Below are 21,748 nucleotides of genomic sequence, written 5' to 3'. Positions count from 1 at the left end.
ACTTAATTGTCATTTGTATTTTAACTTTGTTTACGGCATCTTTTGTCTTACAGCTTTTCATTTTTGTTGTATGATTCCATCCATATGAAATTCTAGAACATGCAAAGTTAGTTAATCAATATCAGAAGAGAGCTCTTCTTGAGGGGTATGGGGGAAATCTACTGGAAAGGGGTACAGAGAAACTTTCTGGGATAATGGAAATGTTCTGCATCTTGTTTCAGCTGTATTCAAGTGTCGAAACACATTTAATAAAACACCTAAGATTCTGCATTTTATTTAGTTAATTATAGCTTTATTTTAAAAACTTAAATCACTCATTTTTGCAAAGAAAAGAACAATTTTGTTGGCTTTTTACCTACTTGATACCAGTTAGCTTCATATTCCAATAACTATTCACAGTATGTTTCTAGATATGCCTCTCAAAGATTTAACTCCATGTATTTTGAATTCATCAAGATTTGGTGGGACCACACCCTTTGCTCTCCCCGCCGCCCCCCCCCCCGGCCCCCCAGGCGCTTGGTCCAACGGAAAGGACTTCCTAGAAACTACCTTAATCCATTCAAAAATTTTAACAAACTGTGTGACGGCCATGCCTTTGGTCATTACCCTGAGGATTCATCTTCATCAGCCTGTGTTACTCAAAGTATTTCTTGGTTTTATTTTTTACTGGTTGAAAAAGACAGAGTTCTAACTTCAATACTACACGTCCCAGAAATTCTGGATTCCCTATTTTCCTCTTCCCTCCCACTGCCAAAGGGGCCAGTTCTGTTCTAAATTTATCTCTTTCCTGTAAGCAAATGCACCTGATAACCAAGGCACTCTAGTAACATTCTGTTTTGCAATCTTGCTTCATTTTGGAGCTCTTTCAGGAATTGTAGTGTCATCGATTTTCTCTGCTTTGGCATATTCTTTGTTTTCTGAAGACTTGGACTTTACCTTTTCTTCGGTGTAGTTCAATAGTTGGTCCTTCTTGCTCTGCCATCGTCCAGATTTTCAAGTAGCCATATCTGCCAACTGGCTTCTTTTTTTAAGGCAGCCTCAGAAGAACACTCCCTACCCCCTAATTCTAAAAGATAATTTTCTATATATTCTTCTAATGACTTTATAGGGTTTTTTTGGTTTTGTTTTTTGTTTTTTAAGGCTTGGATCTTTAATCCATCTGGAAGGTATTTTTGAAATGCTGAGTCATTTTTCACCACATGACTATCTATTGTTTCAACATCATTTGTTGAACCCATTCTCTCTCTCTCCTAATTGAAATGCCACTTTAGCATGTACCAAGTTCCCATTCATATGGGGGTAGGACTGTTTAGTTGCATTGATCTACTCACCTTTTCCTGTGCCAGTACCAACTGCTTTATAATATTATATTTATACTACTGTTTTTTTTTTTATATCAGGGAGGACAAATCTAACCTCATAACATTTTTTCCCCCCAAATGCTTATCAGCTTTTCTACACACTCTTCCAAATGAACTTTAGAATCATTTTGTCAAGGTTCCAAAAGACCACTGAGTTTTACAGAAATTGCACTGAATTTATAAGTTAATTTGGGGAGAATTGACATCTTTGCAAAACTGAGGTTGGCTATGTAGAAACATGGTGTTTCTTCATTTATGCAAGTTCTTTTCTGTCCAGCAGTAAACATTTATAGTTTTCTTCACACATTTGGTAACTTTATTCCTAGGTACTTTAAGCTTTTGTTGCCATTGTAAATGAAGAAAATTTTTCTCTCATTTCATTGTCTAACTGGTTACTGACACATAGGAAAACTTTGCATCTGGTAACTTTGTCATACTCTTACCCTAATAGTTTTTCTGTTGATTCGGTGTAAGATTTCTAGAAACAAAACTAACGTGGTTATTTCTCTGGCTAGAAATCCTTTAGGGTCTCCATGTCCTCCAGGATAAGATTTAACCCCTTTTTACGACACACAACCCTTCCTGACCTTGCCCCTATACTACCCTCCCAGGCTTCACCAACATGGACTCTACTTTCAGGCCAACACATTTTCTTAAGGTGCCTTGGATAGGCCATGCATTTCCACACCTTATACCTTTACATATGCTGCTCTCTCTGCTTGGAATTCCCTCCTCATCTCCCTCCTCCCTTTCACCTTTCTTTTACTTTTCCTTCTTTTACTTTTCCTTGAACTAAGTGACACTTAGTTCAAGTGTCACTTTCTTTTCTTTTTCAACATTTATTTTCCTTTTTTGTGTGTGTGGCTGCATCGTGTCTTAGTTGTGGCACACGGGATCTTTGTTGAGGCATACGGAATCTTTTCATTATGGCCCTCAGTCTGCTAGGGTTTCTCTCTAGTTGCGGCTGTCGGGCTTCTCTCTAGTTTTGGCAAGCGGGTTTTCTCTTCTCTAGTTGTGCTGTGCAGGCTCCAAAGAGAGTGTGCTCTGTAGTTTGTGCCATGCGAGCTCAACAGTTGTGGCACGTGGGCTTAGTTGCCCTGCAGCATGTGGGATCTTAGTTCTCTGAACAGGGATGGAACCTACATCCCCCGCATTGGAAGGTGGATTCCTTACCACTGGACCACCAGGGAAGTCCCCCTCAAGTGTCACTTTGTTAGGGAAGCTTTCCCTGACCTCCTATCCCAGACTGGGTAAGGCACTCCTTGTCTGTATTCTCCCACCACCCTTCTGCTTACTTTATCATATGTAGCTCTAGCCCCACTAAAAATTTTTTTCCTTAAACGAACACGTTCGTTTTGAAACGAGTAACAGATGCAAGAGAGAAAGTGCCATAATTCCATCAGCAACTTAATATTTTAGTAAAGTTCCTTTTTTAAAGTTTTTAAAATTGAAATATAGTTGATTTACAATGTTGTGTTAATTTCTGCTGTACAGCAAAGTGATTCAGTTATAGAGACATACATTCTTTTTTTTTCATTCTTTCTTTTAATTGAAATTTTTAAAAAAATGTTTTTTAAAGGTTTGTAAGTCCAGCTTCCAGTTGCATGTTTGTGAACATCCTGAAAAGGTTCTTGGGTAGGTCTCCCACCCATGCATTGAAGAACCTGGCTAAGAATGGTGACCCTGAGGAGAGCAGACTGGGGCGCAGGCGCTCGGCCTAGCTCCGTCCAGTTCTGCCATCCATGAATTCACACCCATTCAGTGCTGGGGACACTGCTGCAAGCCACACGCAGTGCCCCTGTGTCCCCCCCCCCCCAGGGTCCCTGGCATCTGTCGCGCACATTCGTTCAGTGCCATTAGCTTCTCTCCAAGGACAACCTGGGGGTGGCTCCCTGTAGGGCCTGCTCAGCCCGAGGCTCCTGGGACTGGGGCCAATAAAAGAGGCCTTTTCAAAATGGCCTCGCAGCATCCTTTCCAGACCCAAGCGGCGGCTTCTCTATTTTCTAATCCCTGGTCTCTGAGCTTTAAGCTACCGGCGATTTCCTCAGAATTCAACGGCTCATCCCCACGTTTCCCTCGGGAAGGCGATCTCCGCAGTCTCTCGGGAAACACGACCCGCCCAGCCTTTGTTGTATCAAATGCACGAGGAGCCATATTTGCTTTCAGCAAACGGCGGACCAGGTCGCCGGAGCCGGAAGAGGGGCCGACCCGCGACGGGCCGTGGGCCCCACCCGGCCTGCATTCGGTCTCTTTCTAAGCTTTGAGGAAGAGAAATTGAGCCCTTTTCCAGCCCGACCTCTGACTCACTCGGCCTCCTCGGGCCCACGTTCACCCTGCAGGTTCCCTATTTGCATCACGAAGTAATCACCTCGGGGTGTGGCAACTGCGGCTCTACCGCTCTGATTTTTAACATGCCCTTGGCCAAGAGTCTCAGGGTGCCTTCTGGGACCTCGCAATCGCCCTGACGCCCCCGGCGCCAGGGGCAGTTTCCTGTCGGTTTCAAGACCCAGGACGCCACCGGGGTCAGGGCTCCGAACTGGGCTTCCTGCGCCCGCTCAGGTTTTCTCTCCAACCCCACGAAACGAGCCCCACGTTCCACGGAACAAACTGCAGCCTCCAGGCCACCCAGACCCCGCACCGCCACCCCCACCCCTCCTTCCCCACCCACCCCCAGCGGGGCGGAGCCGCGCGTCCACAGGAAGGGGCGGGGCTCAGCTAGGCGGGCGGGCGGCGTGATTGGCCGCGGCGGGCCTGACGCCCATTCCCGCTATAAGAGCCAGGCAAGAGTCACCTGCGCCACAGTCCTCGCGGAGAGTCGCCGCGGTTTCTTGCTTCAACAGTGCTTGGACGGAACCCGGCGCTCGTCCCCCGCTCCGGCCGGCCGCTCAGAGCCAGCCCTCGCCACCACCTCACGGCGCCCTCCGATCGCCCCAAGGTCCCCGCCGCCGTTACAGCGCCGCGCAGCCACCGCCGCCGTTTCACCTCAGCCGCCCGCCATGACGACCGCGTCCCCCTCGCAGGTGCGCCAGAACTACCACCAGGACTCGGAGGCCGCCATCAACCGCCAGATCAACCTGGAGCTCTACGCCTCCTACGTCTACCTGTCCATGGTGAGCGCGGGCGGGCCCACGGGGCACGGGCGCGGCCTCCCTGGCTGCAGGGCGGGGGTGTGGCTACCGGGAGGGCCCTCCCGCCTCCCGCCTCCCGCCTCCCGCCTCCGGCCTCCCGCCTCCCGCCTCCCGCCTCCGTGCGCCCTTCTGCAAAATGAAGGGTGCTCGGGGTCCTCTAGGACTCCTGCGCAGAAATTCTGAGCAGTTGTCCCCTGGGAGTGTTCCCTCGCGGGCCAGGGCCGCCTCTGCGCACCCCAGTTTATTTAAAGAGAGCTGAGTTTCCTCCCGGGGTTGCCACACTTGCCACCAGTACGACCCTGCAGTTAGGAAGGTGGATTTTCGCATTTCCATCCCTTCTGCATTCGATCACGTGATGGGGGCGGTGCTGAGGAGGTCCGGCTCCCATCCCCCTGAGTCCGGCGGAGCCTGCTGGGTAATGGTGTCCAAGTGTGGGGGCTGGTGCGAAGTGGTTTATCTCTCGGGGGCCGAACAGCCGCCTCCACCTCTCCGCTCTGTTTATCTCGAAGTCCCGCTTGAATTGAAGCATATCTCTAGAAATCTCCCTTTCAGTCTCACCGAGTTGTCTGCCACCCGTATTCTTTATCTTTTTTGTGTCTGAGGGTTGTGGCGTAATTGAATCTTTAGTTCTTGGATATAGTCCACCAGCAGTTACGGGGCCTGAAAATTTTCCATGCAGTAACCGGTGGAATCAGTTTTCCAAAATCCTGGTTTTAATCGGTGTGGTAGGAGTTTTAGTTATAATTGTCTTATTACGTTTTGCAAATCATCCAAGAATAAACGTGTTCCGGATGGGTTTGGAATACGCCTGGATTTCTATGACTGTCACTCCATTTCAGGAACAACTGAATACAGCAGGGGTGTAAAAGGGACTAAAATTTTTGCTTTCTACTGATAACTTGTTTACATGGTAAACAAGGTAACAACTGTTACCTTGCCTAGTGGGTTAATTTTACACATCCATCAGCCTGCTGCAAGCTGGCAGCTCATGTTTTTTGTTTTTGTTTTGTTTTTTTTGCGGTACGCGGGCCTCACTGTTGTGGCCTCTCCCACTGCGGAGCACAGGCTCCGGACGCGCAGGCTCAGCGGCCATGGCTCACGGGCCCAGCCGCTCCGCGGCATGTGGGATCTTCCCGGACCGGGGCACGAACCCGCGTCCCCTGCATCGGCAGGCGGACTCTCAACCACTGTGCCACCAGGGAAGCCCGCAGCTCATGTTTTAACGTGGATTACCCAGGGAGGAGGGGGCGAAGGCACTACTAACAGTGCAGGGTAAATACTCCAACATCTCTTCAACCAGATTTCACAGGGGCTGTAAGAACTTTACTCTGCACTTAAACAGATGCATAAGATGTTCCATGGTGGAGGCAATTCCCATGATATTCTAACGGTTCCTTGTAGCAAACTTTCAGTTTCAAGGACCAAGTTTCATTTTTGTGTTTCAGAGTAAAAACTAATTACTGTCGTGTTCAATCCGGGAACACACCTTGCTCTAGTCTTCCTGTGCTCAGACCCTTTCTTGCTGGGCTTTGAGAAGGAAGCCTAGACTAGCCGACTGCCTTTCTTTGGGAATCCCTAACATGTTCATGTACTGTTTTCAGTCGTACTATTTTGACCGCGATGATGTGGCTTTGAAGAACTTTGCCAAATACTTTCTTCACCAATCTTCTGAGGAGAGGGAACATGCTGAGAAACTGATGAAGCTGCAGAACCAACGGGGTGGCCGAATCTTCCTTCAGGATATCAAGGTGAACTGAAGATCCTAGGGTCGGCATGCCTCATCTGTCTAGCAGTCCTCTGACGTCAGAAATCACTGAGCTCAGCAGTTGCCCTTATCAGATGAGGATACTTTGGGTTTTTGTCTTTTGCGCTTTTTCGGGCCTACCGTCTAAGCTAAAGTTGGCAGACGGTAATGGGCAAGGATATTAAATGGGAAGCGGTTGTCAGGGGGAACTTGGCTGTTCCTTTTGCCAAGCGCGGTTGTTACACATTAGATGCTTGCTGATTTGTGGTTTAAGTGGTAGAGGTTGCAGATGCACTGACTTAACCTCCTCTCATTCAGAAACCAGACCGTGATGACTGGGAGAATGGGCTGAATGCAATGGAATGTGCGCTACACTTGGAAAAAAGTGTGAATCAGTCACTACTGGAACTGCACAAACTGGCCACTGAGAAAAATGACCCCCATGTGAGTATTGGCAACCTGGGAGTAAATGGAGGAAATCATTTGTCTTAGGGGTTGGGGAAGCTTCCCAATAACTTTTTTCCTTGTTCTCTTTTCTAGTTGTGTGACTTCCTTGAGACGCATTATCTGAATGAGCAGGTGAAATCCATTAAAGAATTGGGTGACCACGTGACCAACTTGCGCACAATGGGGGCCCCCGAATCTGGCATGGCGCAGTATCTCTTTGACAAGCACACCCTTGGAAACAGTGATAATGAGAGCTAAGCCTTAGGCTGGCTTCCCGTAGCCACAGGGGTGACCTCCCTGGTCACCAAGGCAGTGCATGCATGTTTGATGTTACCTTACCTTTTCTGTAAGTTGTACCAAAATATCTACAAGTCCTTTCCTTAGTACTATTCCTTCAAATAAAGTAATTTGGTACCCAGCTGTTGTCTTTGAATTCTCGGGGTGGGCTAGGAGTGTATCCAGGCCATCTTTATTAAACTTGTAAGTGCCACCATGGCTCAGTCACACTCACCAAAGTGAACCGCTTAGGAGGATCTGTATTTACGTATGAAATTCCTTAGTTTGCGAAAGATACCAAGGCTTGGGTGTTTTGAATTCAGACAGGACTTAAGGATTCCTGATTTTGAATTAGGTGTTTTATACGTTTCCAGCAGTTCTGGCTCTCACAATTTATATGTACGGAAAGCATTTTGAGGCTTAAAGTAGACTTGAAGCTACTGATTCTTGTTCTTCATTAAGGTAACCATTTAATTCAGGCTGTCGTAGGGACATGTTCTTCAGTGTGGACAGCTATATGGCTATGACTGGATCAGTGTCCTGCTGGTGTACACGCAGGTAGGACCAGGCCGGTGAAGCATCCCCCTTGGGAAGCAGGCTAGGAACGTGCTTCATCCCTAGTGAGAATTTGAGGAAAGTTTACATGAGTATGGAAAGAGACCTTCATTTCAATAGGAAAATAGCTGCAGTAGGAGGGAAGAGGTTGAGACATCTTGAATATTAACCAGTGAGTAGTGTTAGAAGACTGGGGAGCCGTCTGGGTCCTTGCTAACCAACTACATTAACATTGTTTCCTAAACCAGCCACAGTGATTTGTAAGTTTCCAGCTAGCCCTGAGAAGTATGACAGGTGGAAGGCCTTTTCAGCCTTTTCAGTTTTCAATACAAAGCTAGGTATTCTGACCTCAGAATAACTGCTTGAGAATAATAAGAAATGAGAAGTTACACTTCCCTTTCACATCATGGTGGGGGCCTGGGTCTAATTGGGTGAGTGAACATCTGGGGAATCTGGAATAAAGGCAAACATCTGGTGGTACCGTGACAACTTTAGGTTGACCTCAAAAATGCATGAAGAGCTCTTAAGTTCAGAAGTTTTGGTGAGGTCCCCAAAGCAGTAAGATGCCCCAAGGGACCTGGATTGTCCCCACCTTATCATCTGCCAGTTGCCAGGAGTGTGGCACCCTTCCCAGGAGGGCTTCAGAGCCACCACTGGTTATGGGGGAGGGCTCATGCGACCTCCCAGCTAAACCTGGCCAGTAAGTCGAGTTCTTGGGCTACAGTCTAGAGCCCCGAGTTCTGCCTGTGTTTCTGTGTCTGCCACCCCTGCTTAAGGTGAGCTGGGCCCACTGGTATCGTCAGCCCATGTAAGCCTGGCCTAGTGGCCCTTCGGCGTTACTCTTGTCGGTGCAAACCTCGTCTTCCTATCCCTGGGCCCCAGAGAAGTCTTGGTGAGTCAGGCTCTCGGGTGAAATAAGCAAAAGTCGCCAACACTTCCCTAGAGCCTCTGCTGTGGCGGCCAGGTGTGTGCCCCAAGCCAGTGCTGGGCATGCCCTGGCAGCCATAGAACCATAGGAAAACTGGGAGTAGGGTGGGCTTCAGAGCAGGGGAAGCTGGTGGGGACCACCCCTGGTGGGCTGGGGGGTTCAGTGACCCTGGTGTGGGTAGAAGACAGACCTGTTGTTTTCCAAGGCCCAATAGGGATCGCCACGATCTTTGAGTATAGTGTGTATGTTGCTTGTCGACTGTCCCAAATGCGGTTCTCTGAGATGTTCAGGGGCCTCTGACATGTCTGTTAGGTTAAACTCAACAGTTTTCCTCCTCATGTGACTCACTTCCGGGTGCTCCGTTGAGGCCCCAGCACTCTCTGGGAGCAATTCAAAGCTCTTCTTGGACCTGGGAGTTGGAGGCTGAAGGCTTTGGTCTTTGACGGTGTCATCCATGCCTGAGACTTTGCGAAGACTTGAGGGTGCTGACTGTCCAGGTGGGAAGACCATAGGGGTGTGGCTGAGGGGTGTCTGGGGGGCACTGTGGTAGCCTGACCTCCCATATAGCACGGCGGACTTGAAGGCATCTTCCCCTTTCCAGGCCTTGACGTCTTCCTGATCACTGGTGTCCTGGCCGTCTCCCCCGAGGTTCTTGGGCTGGCCCTCATGGGAAAGGACTTCTGTCTTCGGCCACAGTAGTTTGGTCTTTGAGTTTGTCCTGGGGGGCTGGCGGTCGTGGGATTGCAGCCCTCGGAAGCGGCCAGCGATGCCAGTGTGAGCACTTTCCTCCTCCTCCGGATCTGGCTGGAACTCCAAATCCTCCTTATCCAGACTGGAAAGAAACAGGAGACTCGGGGGTCAGTGGGCAGACAACGGCCTGAAGCCTGACTTGACTTCTCCCTTACCCTCTCTTCTCCCTCTGGCCCAAGGCCCAGGACACAGTCTTCCTCACCTCAGCTTTGACTCGCCTCTCTGCTGATCCATCTTGTACCTCTCAGTTAATCCCTCCTGGCCGAGCTCGCCTCACTGTTCTGTGGCTCCCTCTTGCCCATGTTAACATCCAAACTCCCTAGCATGGTATTTAAGGGCTTCCTCTTCAGCACCCACATTTTCCCTTTGAAACCCCTCACTCCAGGCTGTCTGAACGGCTCTTCCCCAGGTATGGACGGTCACGTGAGGCCCAGGAGTGACTGAGTAAGCCAGGGGTTTGTGGTTCCCGCTGGGGAGCAGTATCCCCCCAGAGAGAAGTCTGGCTTCCTGGGAGCCTAAAGCCTTTACTCTGCAGGAGAAAGCCTACCCGCCTGTGAATGTGGCCACCTTTGCCCATGTCCAAATTCTCCCCATGCTTCAAGGCCCAGCTCCAGGTCCAGCTGGAGGCCAGCTCTCAGGCAGCCAAAGGTGATCTCTGTTCTATACTCTGTCCCTTGCCCAGGCATCCAGTACTTTGTACCTTGTATCCAGAGTCTGGGCCCTGGGTTTGAGCTCCCTCACTAAATCGTGTGTTTCTTGGAGGCAAGGTCTATGTGTTATTATTCTCTGTTATCCTCCTTCCCCAGCAGCTGGGCTACCAACCATGGAAAACTCAGAGGCGACCTCCAGCAATGTTTCTGACCTAAGCAAGCCTCCATCCTTGATCATTTGATCTCTTATCCAAACCTTCCTCACACCAACTAGAGACTCTAGCTAATTCTAATTACAGCTTAATAGGATATTCGGTTCTTAAAAAGAGAACAGCGCTTTTAATACTGTGGAAGAACACCTTGATGGGATAGACCCCGAGATGCAGCAAACAGTCTCCAAAGTCCTCTCCACTCTGTCATCCTAGGGGGAGAGAGCTGTCCGGGGCGCCTCTTCAGCCGGCCATGGCCCAGCTACAGCTCAAAAGGGATTCTAACCAAATCAGGGAAAGAGGACCCATGTGGGGGAAAATGTGGCTGCTGTGGGCTGACCTGAGGCCCGCACTCTGTAGCGAGAAGTCTGCTCCGAAGGTCCCTGTGGTGACCCAGCCTCTTGCTTGCTCCCTTGCCCAGGGAGCCCCACTCCCACTCCCCATGCCAACACCCTGGCTTATCAGGACACGTAGCTCTGAACCAGAGTCAGGAACCAGGCCCTGACATCCCAGCTGCATCACTAATCACTGACTGCGCTTGAGTAAGTCCCTTCTCTCTCTAAGCCTCAGTTTTCAACTCTGGATAAGGGGTGGGGCTTAGATTGGAGACTACCTAAGAGCCCTTATAGCTTTAAGAGTCCTTACACAGCACAAGGTAAGGGTTAAGGGTGTGGAGTTGGACCCAGACATACCTGGCCCACCTGTGCTGCTTGCTAGCTATGTGACCTTGGGTTGGGCAACTGACTTAACCTCTCTGAACCTGGACTTAATCATCTGAAAACTGGAGAAAACAAACCAAGTTTATTGGAGGGGGGGGGGGGGAAATAGCTAATATATGTAAAGAGCTTAGTACAACGCCCAGCACTCAACAGGAACCCAATATGCATTAACTAATATATTCTAAGCTCTCAGGCCCTTGCACTTGGGGTTTTCTACCCACCGAAGTGGTTCCCTGGCACTTCCCACCTGATGTTGAAGGTGGAGCCGAAAAAGGAGGGCCGACGAGACTGGGCAGAAGCGGCTGTGTAGGGGGGATGTGGTTCTGGCTCATTCCAGTACATATCTCGCTCCATCGGTGGCAGGTCCTGGTGCATCTCATCTACAGCCAACAGGGACACCTGGTCGTCGGGGACAGAAGGAGAAGTCCAACAGGTCAGCCCAAGCAGGACCATGAATTTGCCAGGTGACTTGGAGAGGTCACTGCTCGCTCTCTGGGCCTCAAGTTTCCCTTCCTGTGAAATGGAGAGACTGATGCAGCCTGTAGCCTCAAAAGTTAGGCTGAGAATCCTGTGAGTAAATGGTTGGGCAATTCACTGTGAGGCCTCCCTACAGGACTGTGGGGCCCCCTCCCTGGGTCCAGTTTGGGGAGGGGCCATGGGGCAGGCTCTCTTCCTCCCGTCATACCTGCAAACTCCTGTCGACAATCCAGTTGGTCTCAAAGTCATCATCATCCTCTCCGAACGGGTTGATGAGCTGCTCTGCCACCTTGAGGGTAGGTGAGGCTCTGGAAATCCTCAGGTGGAACCCCTTGCAGCCTTGCTCCCACCCTTAAACCTTGGCTCCTGCCATGTCCACCTCTCCACCCCCCTCAGTGATGCCCTTCTCGCCTGACCACTGTCTCCAAAGCCACTATGTAGGGCCCCTCCTCTCCTAACTGGCCATGACTCCCTGGGCCACAGCTGGCCTTGTCCCGGGGAGGCGCACCTTCAGCCAGCCAGCATAGAAGAAGAACTGCAGGAATGTGAAGAGGGGTACAACGAGGTCCATCTCGTGGCCGGGGTAGGCCTTGGCTGGGTTCAGAAACTGCCGTCCCACCAGGCAAGCCAGGAAGAAGCTGTACACCGCCACGGTCACCACCTGGGAGGCAGAGGCGGCGTCGGCAGAGATGGGCTGCGTGGGGACCGCGCGATCAGGAAGCTCCCCAGGCTCTGTGGTCTCCCCTTTAGAATGGGGATGATCACACTGCCTCCACCACCTGGACCAGGCAGGGACCTGGACTCTTTGAACTTGGTACTAGAGACAACCTGCAAAGTCCAGACCTGACTCCCCAGGGTGAGCCTCTTCTTCAGCCTCTGAGTGAGCCCTTCCCATCATAGGCTGCTTCCCGGGTCCTCCTCAGTTTCCCAAAGGGGCAGCTTCACCAGCCTAGTCCTCACCTGAGTGTACACCAGTGGGATACTGATCCAGTCGTAGGCATACAGCTGTCCACACTGAGTACGCAAGGTGTTCATTTCCTAGGGGGGCAGGAGGGAAGGTTGGGCCTTTGACCATCACCTGCTCTCCCAGGCTCACCCCCCAGCTCTTCCGCAGATACCAGGGTCTCGTGCTCATGGTCCAGCCCTGGCTGTGTGGTCATGGACAGTTCACTTAACCTCTCTGTGCCTCAGCCTCCTCAATATCAAAAAGGAACCAGGATCTCAGAGGTTCACTTTAGAGAGGGGAGGGGAGGGGAAATTGGAAAGGGCCCACCTTGGGCTATGGAATCCTGTTGGAAAAGATCCTACAATCCCAAGGTAGGCTCTGGGAAGACCCTCAGAGGCTCAAACTTCCTCTTTGCAGAAAACCTGTTCCACGTGGGGCGTGACCCTCCCCGCGCTGCAGCAGCCCCATGTGTGTAGCGGGCTCACGTTGAGCAGACTCTGGAGCAGGACAGGGTCCCGGATTCGACCTCCAATCCAGGCCTTCGTTGACAGGTTGGCAAACCACACCCAGGGCATCCAGAATGGGTTGTGTGGCAAGCTCAGTTTTTGTAAGTGCTTGTGTTCCGAGGGGGTCATAAAGCCTGCGGGGTAGAGTGGAGAAGACAGTGGGTAGGGGAACCTGCAGAAGGGGTGGCTGGCCAGGCCCTGCTGGGTGGGACCCAGAGTTCAAACCAAGTCCCTGCTGAGCCCATAGGGACCTCAGAGCTCCTTTGCGATCCTCTTTCTTTCAACAAATTATCACTGCGTCGTATCTACTATGTGCCGCTCTGGGCTGAGTACGTGAGAGGAATCTGTCTTATTAACCAGGATCAGGTCAGGCAAGGCCAGAGAGTGAAACTGCTGACGTACAGACTGGAAACCGGAAAACAGGAAGGGGAAGGGCAGTTCCTAGTTCCCAAAGCCCCACTCTGGCCCTCAACCCTCACTCTTCCCTCATCCCTCAAGAGGCCTTAGCCCTATCTCAAAGCCCTATCCTCCTAGAGTCTGTTCCTGGCCTCTCCCCACCTTTAGACCCCTGACTTCGCCCCGCCCAATTCAGGTCCCCGCCCCCCACCCCCACCCCGCCATCCCAGGTCTCGACCCCACTCCGCTCCTGGTCCCACCCAATCCTCAGCCCTGGGGCCTCTGACTCCACCCATCTGCAGCTCCGGCCCCGCCCTTGTCAGCCTCTGGCTCCGCCCACTGCTTCGCCAGGCCCCGCCCACCTGCTTTCACCAGGTGTTGGGGACTGGGAAAGCGTTTGTAGACCGCAGCACTGACGCTACGCAGGATGAGCACGTTGCCCAGGTTGGCGTAGCGCATGAGCGTGCGCCGCAGCAGCCGGCCCTGCTCGTCCTTGCCCTCGACGAAGCACGACACCAGGTTCATGAGGCGGTCGGGCCATGGCAGGTTCTCATATTGGTTCCACCAGCGGGTCACGACCAGTGTCACGTAGAAGCCTGGGCGGGAGGGGGGCGGGGGCGCGAGGGGCGAAGACCCATGCTGCGGCCAGAGCCCAGCGAGGGCGACGCCTCGGTTTCTCCATCTTTCTAATGGGGCTGGGCCCAGCACCAACCCTCCTGGAGGGCTCTCGGGAAGGGGAGACCATCAGAGCTTCGCGTGAAGGCAAGAGAGACTTGAGTTCTCTCTCTGGCCCCGCTTGCTTTCCCAGAAATCCGCCAGATACCTCCCCTCCTGCGCAAGGCTCCAGAGACTACTGTAATGTCGGCGCTGCCCTCAGAAACTGGGGTCTTAGCAGAAACTAACACAGCAATGTAAAGCAATTATACTCCAATAAAGATGTTTAAAATAATAATAATAATAAAATTAAAAAAAAGAAAGTGGGGTCTTGAGTGCTAACAGCAGGACAGCCTTCCTAATGTCTAACTTCAGTCCCTCTGGCTGCAGGCTCCCCGTTTCCCTGAACCATCGAGAGGCGCTGACATGCCACTGGCCTTCCCCAGCTAGCTCTTCATGATCTGCCTGTCTGGAGCCTGGAGCAGCCACTGGGACCCCAACACGCGGAAGGGAGAGCTCACCCAGCACGAAGGAAATGGGGATGAGCTGGATGTAGCTGTCGCAATATAGAGTCAGCTTCTCAAAAATCACCTGCTGATCGTCCGTGAGGGCCATCCTGGGGGAGGCGGGGGGTGGGGGGGAAGATGTGTAGATACTGGGAGGGGATGGCTGAGACCGGTCCCAGGTCCAGCCAGGCCCGGGGTAGGAGAGTGGCAGCCTCACCTCCCTATCCCTTTCCTTGGCCTGCCTGGGGCCCCTCCTCTGGCCTGAGCCAGGTCCCCCTCTTTCTCCCACCGCCCTGAAACCCCACTGGGGCCCTCTGCTCCATGCCTGGAGGAGAAACCCTCAGGAGGTTTTCTATAAGGTGGAGGAAGGAAGGTCCTGCTGAAGGGGTCAGCTTTAGGCACCACTGACCCTTTTAAAGGATCCAAAAGACAGTTGTTTGAAAGCAGGTTGAAATGAGTGTTTGGTCTTTAAAAAAATATATCTGGTAGGGAGGGATGAATCGGCAGAGCACAGAGCAATGAAATTGTTCTGTACGACGCTGTAATGGTGGATACAAGTCATTATGCATTTGTCCAACCACATAGAATGTACAACACCAAGGGTGAACCCTAAGGTAACTATGGACTTTGGGTGACAATGATGTGTCCGTGTGTGTGGGTTCATCTGTCATCACAAATGTCCCACACTGGGGTGGGATGTTGATAATGGGGGAGGGCTGAGTGGGTGGGGCAGGAGGGGTGGGGTATATGGGAACTCTCTGTACCTTCTGCCCAGTTAAGCTACGAACCTAAAACTGCTCTAAAAAATAAAGTCTTAATTTTTTTTAAGTATATTGACACCCTAGTAACAACCAAAGAAAATGAACATGTTTTGTTATTAGTATTATCATTATGAACTCAAGAGGTTTATGTGTTTGATATTTGTCAATGCATTGCCATCATTAATGCTTTTTCCATTAAAAATGCTATCATATATTCTGTGGTTTTAGCTGTCTTTTATTGTTTAAATACACATTTTTATTGGGAAAAAAAAAGTATGATATGGGCCTGTGAGACTATGTGGGATTCAGGGAAACAGGCTGACTGAGTGGGACTAGGTAAGGCCTGGGTTCCAATGCCCCTCCCTCGATTTGAGGAAAGGGTGTTTGAGATGCTCCGACCTACACTGAGCTGCCCCCCAAGGCTGCCTCCTTTTCTCTCCTCCCCAGCCCCCAGGCCTCAGGCCCCACGGTTTGACCACAAGCCCAGCTCAGCCTTATCTGTCTCTGTGCATTGGCCGCCTAGATGGCTGGGAGGCACCCAGGAGCTCCAAGCCCTGGCTTGTCCCCCCGTACCTGTAAATGAAGCGGATGATGTAGTAGCAGATGAGGAAAATGAGGAACTCGCCATAGAGCAGCTTGTAGATGCTGCCTCGCCAGCACAGAAGCAGGCGGGAGAAGGAACCTAGACGGGCATTAGCCACTTGGCTCGAGTAGGTGACGGTCATGGCCAGGCACTGAGCTGCAGCAGGTGGGCTTGGGTGCTGGTGAACAGACAGAGAGGGATACTGATGGGGGGGCCAGGAAGGAGTAGGGACCTCTTCAGAATCTGTCCAGGACACATGAGTGACCTTATCCAGGACCCTTCCCTTCTCTGGGCCTCAGCTCTCCCATCTGGACACTGGGAGGGGGGCGGTGAGGTGACCTCCAAGAATCCAGGAAAGTGAGCTCAGGGACCGTCCATAGCCTTGGCACAGAAGACACAGAGAGGTCTGTGCCCTTAAATTGTACCACAAAGGCAACAACAGAAATGTCCACATGCTGGGCTCCTTCCTGAGTTATGAGCCCATCATGTTCAGTAGCTCCCCCAGCTCCATCAACCACCCTGGAGTGAGAACTGGTAAGGGGCGTGGTCAGCCTTGGCCACCACCCTGTTCCCCGTGCCCAGAACAGAGCCTGGCTGGTGGAGATGTTTACTGAATGGTGGCCCCAGGGCCTTTTCACATGCTGATCCTCCTTCCTGGGGGATGCTCGTCCTAATCTAACTGCATGGCTCACTCCCACTTCAGATCACCTCCTCAGAAAGGATACCCCCAGCCACCCTACCTGGAAATAACATCCTAGTACCGCTGGCCCTCTCTTCCCCTCGCCTTGCTGCATTTTTCTACACAGCACTTATCATGTTATAACTGCCATTATATTTTGCATGCTACCTGCATGCTTACTGCCTATTCCCTCCTGGGAATGGAGCTCCTATTGTGTACTCATAGGTGGTGCTCAATAAAAATTTACTGAGGCAATGTTTGGCACCCCATCCTCCCCCTACCTGCTCTGATGCAGCCGCACTGGCTGTCTCTGTGCCTGGTGTTCCCTAAGTTCATTTCTACCTCAGGGCCTTTGCACAGACACACAGGTGCCCGCACACCTGCACGTGTGCTGCCTGTGTGTATCCATCATGTGCACATGTACAGGTTATCTACCCCAAAGGCTCTCAATGTCCCAGCCCAGCCTTCTGGGGTAACCCTTACTCACAGTTGGGGCTCCAGGCTGGTCAGGCGATCCCACAAAAGGTCTGGCCACAGGACTGGTGGGACTCTCTGGGGTCCTCTGGCCAGTGCCCCTGCCCACTTAGGGGTTGGCACTGCCCACGTGTGTGCTAAGTGGTCACTTGACTCCCTAAGCCAGGGCCTCCACAAAGGAACCCTTGTCTTGGCCCCCTTCTCGTAATCTGCCCATTAAGCAGCAGGCAGCACAGTCTGGCCTCTAATTCCTTCCGGGGGTGAGGGGCATTGAGCTGAGACCAGGGCTGAGATGGGGGGCAACCCCCCTCCACCGTGGGCCCCGACTACCCTGCCATTTCCTCTGGGCCCTAGACTCCGGAGATTGAGGGATCTGTTTCTGACCCCTGAGGTCTTGCAGGGAGAGCTGTGGGGAGGAGGGGCCAGGGCCTTGGACCTCACCTCCTGTGCCAGGAGCCATCCAGAGAGGGGAGCCTCCGCCCAGGCCCTGTGGGCTTTGGCAGCACTTTGGGCACCCAAAAGAACATTGGACCACAGGCAGAAGTCCTGGCTTCTAGTCCTGGCTCTGCCACCTGGTGAAGTGACCCTGCGTGGGCCTCTTCTCCTCTCTGTGCCTCAGTGTCCCTCTGTGAAAAGCATGGCGTTGCTTTAGAATTCCATCACCTCATTAAGATGACAGAATTCAGCATATACTCGTGAGGAGCTCTGATTGGCTGCTGGTGACATCATAGGTTATTCGGGCTGTGATTGGCTGGCAGGATCCAGTGAGGTTGGTTTATAGTTATGGAAGGAGAAGGGGGGCAAGGGGGCTGCTGCGTGGGGGCCGGGCCTGGTGTGGGATGACACAGCAGTGTTTCTGCACTTCCCAGCTAGCCTGTGCAATAGGGAAGTATGTGCCCAGGTCCCCAAGGACAGCTGGTTGATATCTCAACAGTGGGTTTCATACATTTTAATACATCGGTCCATATGCGAGAACCCTCCCCTAAGTCGCTAGAAGTGGTGGGGGTCTAGGATGTATCTCCTCTTGTATTAGGTGAAAGCTTGAAGCAGCAGCGGCTCTTGGTCTTCAGTGGCTGTAAGAAGAGCCTGGAATATTTGTTAAACATGCAGCTTCTCAGGATCTTTCTCCAGACTCTGATTCTGAGACCTGAGGGATGCTGCATTTCTCACAAGCACTGTGGAGATTATAATGCCAGTGGTCTCTGAGCCACACTTCCGAAGCCCTGATTTGCAATGTGACCTTGAGCCTTACCATAAATCCGCTCCTTCCCTCCTCCCTCCCTCTCTCCTTCCCTCTCTCCTTTCCTACCTGTCCCCACACCCCCCACCCCATACTCCTCGTGGTTAACAGTGCTGAGATTGCAGGCGAGTTTTGTGCACAGTATTTTGCCTTTATAATTCTCTGTCTGGAAAAAAAATTATTTGACAACAACCTTGGGTACTTTTCTTATCACAGCAAACAATCACATCACTATTGTTATGAGGGAGTCTCTTCAGAGATCAGGGACCATCTTTTAGGAGTATTTGCTGCATCCCTGCTGCCTGTGCTGTGGGAGACATATTTCCCACAACTGTCCTTAACTGAACTGGGGAAAGGGACAGGTTCACTTGAGCCTCAGTCTCCTAATCTGTGAAATGGGAGAATAACACCTACCTCAGCAGCTGGGTGAGAATGAAGGACGGGAAACGTTTCAGTCAACTCTCCAAACCAGAGAGTTCTCGTGCCTGTTCACTCTTCCTGGGGAACATCTACAAACCCCTGGTGCCTCTGCCCCACCCTCCAGAGTCAATTGGTCTGGGTGGGGCCCAGTGGTTGGTGTTTTTTCAAGTTCCCCAGGTGAGTCTAGTTGATGGTGTAGGTTGAGGATCGCTGCTGTGAGGGAATTTCTCCCTTCCTTGTATTCCCTCTTCCCCTACCCCACCCCAGCACATATCAACGCTCAAGAGAGAGCTTTCCATTTACCAGATGATTAATAAGTATATTTTATTTTATTGTATTTTTTAAAAATTTATTTTATTTATTTTTACTTTTTTGGTTGCACTGGGTCTTCGTTGCAGTGCACGGGCTTTCTCTAGTTGCAGCAAGCGGGGTCTACTCTTTGTTGCAGTGCGCAGGCTTCTCATTGCGGTGGCTTCTCCTGTTGCAGAGCACGGGCTCTAGGCGCGCGGGCTCAGTAGTTGTGGCTCACGGGCTTAATTGCTCTGCGGCATGTGGGATCTTCCCAGACCAGGGCTCGAACCCGTGTCCCCTGCATTGGCAGGCGGATTCTTAACCACTGCGCCACCAGGGAAGCCCAATAAGTATACTTTAAAATTAAAATTGAAACATGTGCCCAGCACCAAACCTGGCATGAAGATGTTCAATTAGGTGCAATAAATGAGCCACCTGCCTTTGTGGAGTCAGGTTCCTGCCTCCCCTGTGGTGGCCACTGGAGGGCGCCCTTGGCCAGCTTGCTTTGTCCTGGAAAGCCTGGTCCACTGGTCAGGGCCTGGGTGGACGGTGGAACTGGCACTGGATGGCACCTTCATCTCCTTGAGCCTGACAAGCAGCTATAGAGAGGGAGTTGGGAGACACTGGAGTCCTCCCTCCCTTTTCCTGAACCACAGGTTCCTTGGCAATTCCCCCAAATCCCAGCAGGACCAGCTGACTGTGCTACCCCAGCCCCCTTCCCTCCCAGATGCCCCAGGATATCCCCAGAGACACCCCATGAGCAGCTGCTCCTGGCCACACCCCACTGCTAAGACAGGCACACCCCAGGCATGTCACTGTCTTTCCCACTGGGTCTTGGCCGTGAAAATGTCCCCAGCCAGTCAGGCATGGCTCAGGCACACAGAAAGGCCACAGCAAGCACTGATTGACTCAAGCCATCTCGGACAAAGGCCCTAGGATTGACCCCTGCAAGGATGGGGCCCAACCCCATCAGTGTTGGTCTCTTCTGCTTTCCATTCCGCAAAGTAGTCAGCCGACAAACTATTCCCAGCGCCAGAACTGAGCCTAATCTGATTCCTGCCTCCAAGAATTCACGGTTAATGAAGGAAGTCAGACAGAGAAAGACAAATACCATATGATATCACTTATATGTGGAATCTAAAAAAAAGGCTACAAATGAACTTATTTACAAAACAGAAATAGTGACAGGTGTACAAAACAAACTTATGGCTACCAAGGGGGAAAGGGTGGGGAGGGATAAACTGGGAGATTAGGATTGACATATATATATATATAACTAGATATAAAATAGATCACTAATAAGAACCTACTGTATAGCACAGGGAACTCTACTCAGTACTCTGTAATGACCTATATGGGAAAAGAATCTAAAAAAGAGTGGATATATGTATATATATATAACTGATTCACTTTGCTGTACAGCAGAAACTAACACAACATTGTAAATCAACTATACTCCAACAAAAATTAATTAAAAATTAAAAAATAGGGCTTCGCTGGTGGCGCAGTGGTTGGGAGTCCGCCTGCCGATGCAGGGGACGCGGGTTCATGCCCGGTCTGGGAAGATCCCACATGCCGCGGAGCGGCTGGGCCCGTGAGCCATGGCCGCTGAGCCTGCGCGTCCGGAGCCTGTGCTCCGCAACGGGAGAGGCCGCAACAGTGAGAGGCCCGTGTACCGCAAAAAAAAAAAATTAAAAAATAAAAGAACTCATGGTTAAGTAAAAACCAGGAAAACACTTAAATAACTAACACAGAGAGGCAAGGCCTAATATCTGTGCCAAGTACACAGAGGTCAGGGAAAGTTTTTCAGAGATGGGAGCATTTAAGTTGGGTCATGAAGCATGAGTAGGAGTTTGAGTTGAGAAGGATGGAAGAGCACTACACATCAGGGGTACAGCCCATGAAAAGTCACAGAGGCATTACTGAGGGACAGTTAAGTATGGCATTATTATCCACATTTTATAGAGGAGGACACTGAAGTTCAAAGCCCACTTTTTTTTTTTTTTTTTGACCTTGGCCGTACGGCTTGTGGGATCTTAGTTCCTGGACAAGAGATCGAACCCCGGGTTTTTGGCAGTAAAAGTGCAGAGTCCCAGCCACTGGACCGCCAGGGAATTCCCAAAGCCCGCCTTGTCCAAGGTAACGCGGTTATAAAGGGCCAGGTTGGAATTGGAATCTGTGTCTTCTGATTTTGAATCTGTGCCTTTTCCACCACCCATCATCGCCTCTCCAGTGGAGGTCAGTTTCTGAGGGGGAGAGTCTTACCAGTTAGGGTAGTGGTCTCTGTTGGGGTTGAAGGGAGGTCCAAGGGATGGGGGATGCCTGGAAGAGACTTTGACTGCAGTAGAGCCCGTGCTCTCAAGCCCCCCAACAGAGAGCCATCTCCGGCGGCAGGCAGAGCAGAGCTGGTCAGATGGGTGGAGGTTCCAGAAGCAGAATGCTATGGCCTTCTTATCTAGGATAACCATGGCAACAGGAGCATCACAGACGGCCTGCCACTGTGCCCTTCCAGGCCCTGTCTCAGCCGGGCAGGAAGGAGGGGACCCAGCTTGGCTGGGGGCAGTGACAGGGGGCCCTGGGGTGGGCCAGCCAGGCCTGGATGCTGCCCAGGCTCTGTGTAGGGCACCTACCAGCCCACAACCCTCTCTTGGGCCAATCACAGTACAAACAGGACAGAAGCCAAGAAAGAAAAGAAGAGGTCTTGGCACAGCTGGACAGGGGTGGTGAGGGAAACTGCCAGCCTGGGGCCTGGAATCAAGACAGACAACACCTCTACCCTGGGGCCAGGCAGCCCTGATCCCTGAAGGGCCACATAGACTCAACATACAAAGATATGAACACGTGAGCTCTGATTCCTGCAGGAAGACGACAGAGACCAGGAGAGGCAGAGAGAGGCTGGGACACGCCCAGGTCCAGCTCCACCAAGCCCAGTCCTGCCAAAGACAACAGAATAGCCCGAATAGGAATTCTGGAATAGGCCAGAGCTGGCCCAGCTACAGACACAAGGCGAGAGCATTCACCACAGGCTTCGGGAGAACACTGGGATCT

At 51.6% G+C, this 21,748-nt stretch overlaps 2 protein-coding genes across 2 annotated transcripts; one reads left to right on the top strand and one right to left on the bottom strand.

The window, feature by feature from the left end:
* The first annotated feature begins 4,140 nt into the window (after positions 1-4,140).
* Positions 4,141-7,098, top strand: FTH1 (ferritin heavy chain 1). The gene is made up of 4 exons (XM_082843793.1): positions 4,141-4,471; positions 6,091-6,237; positions 6,552-6,677; positions 6,774-7,098. Exons 1-4 carry the CDS (start codon positions 4,358-4,360, stop codon positions 6,936-6,938), a joined length of 552 nt encoding a protein of 183 aa, XP_082699919.1. The 5' UTR covers positions 4,141-4,357; the 3' UTR covers positions 6,939-7,098.
* Positions 7,099-8,598: 1,500 nt separating this feature from the next.
* BEST1 (bestrophin 1) lies at positions 8,599-15,765 on the bottom strand (the record flags this gene model as incomplete). The annotated part of the gene is made up of 9 exons (XM_082845026.1): positions 15,587-15,765; positions 14,268-14,362; positions 13,455-13,688; positions 12,676-12,830; positions 12,205-12,282; positions 11,753-11,905; positions 11,453-11,533; positions 11,015-11,166; positions 8,599-9,271 (listed from the first exon to the last, which is right to left on the bottom strand). The coding sequence occupies exons 1-9, from the start codon at positions 15,736-15,738 to the stop codon at positions 8,599-8,601; spliced, it is 1,773 nt and encodes a 590-aa protein (XP_082701152.1). The 5' UTR covers positions 15,739-15,765.
* Positions 15,766-21,748: the final 5,983 nt, after the last annotated feature.

Source organism: Leucopleurus acutus (assembly GCF_964270905.1).
Source record: "Leucopleurus acutus genome assembly, chromosome: 8".
Lineage (NCBI taxonomy): Eukaryota > Metazoa > Chordata > Mammalia > Artiodactyla > Delphinidae > Leucopleurus > Leucopleurus acutus.
Note: the sequence above shows the minus strand (reverse complement) of the source record. Positions and strands in the feature narration are given on the sequence as shown.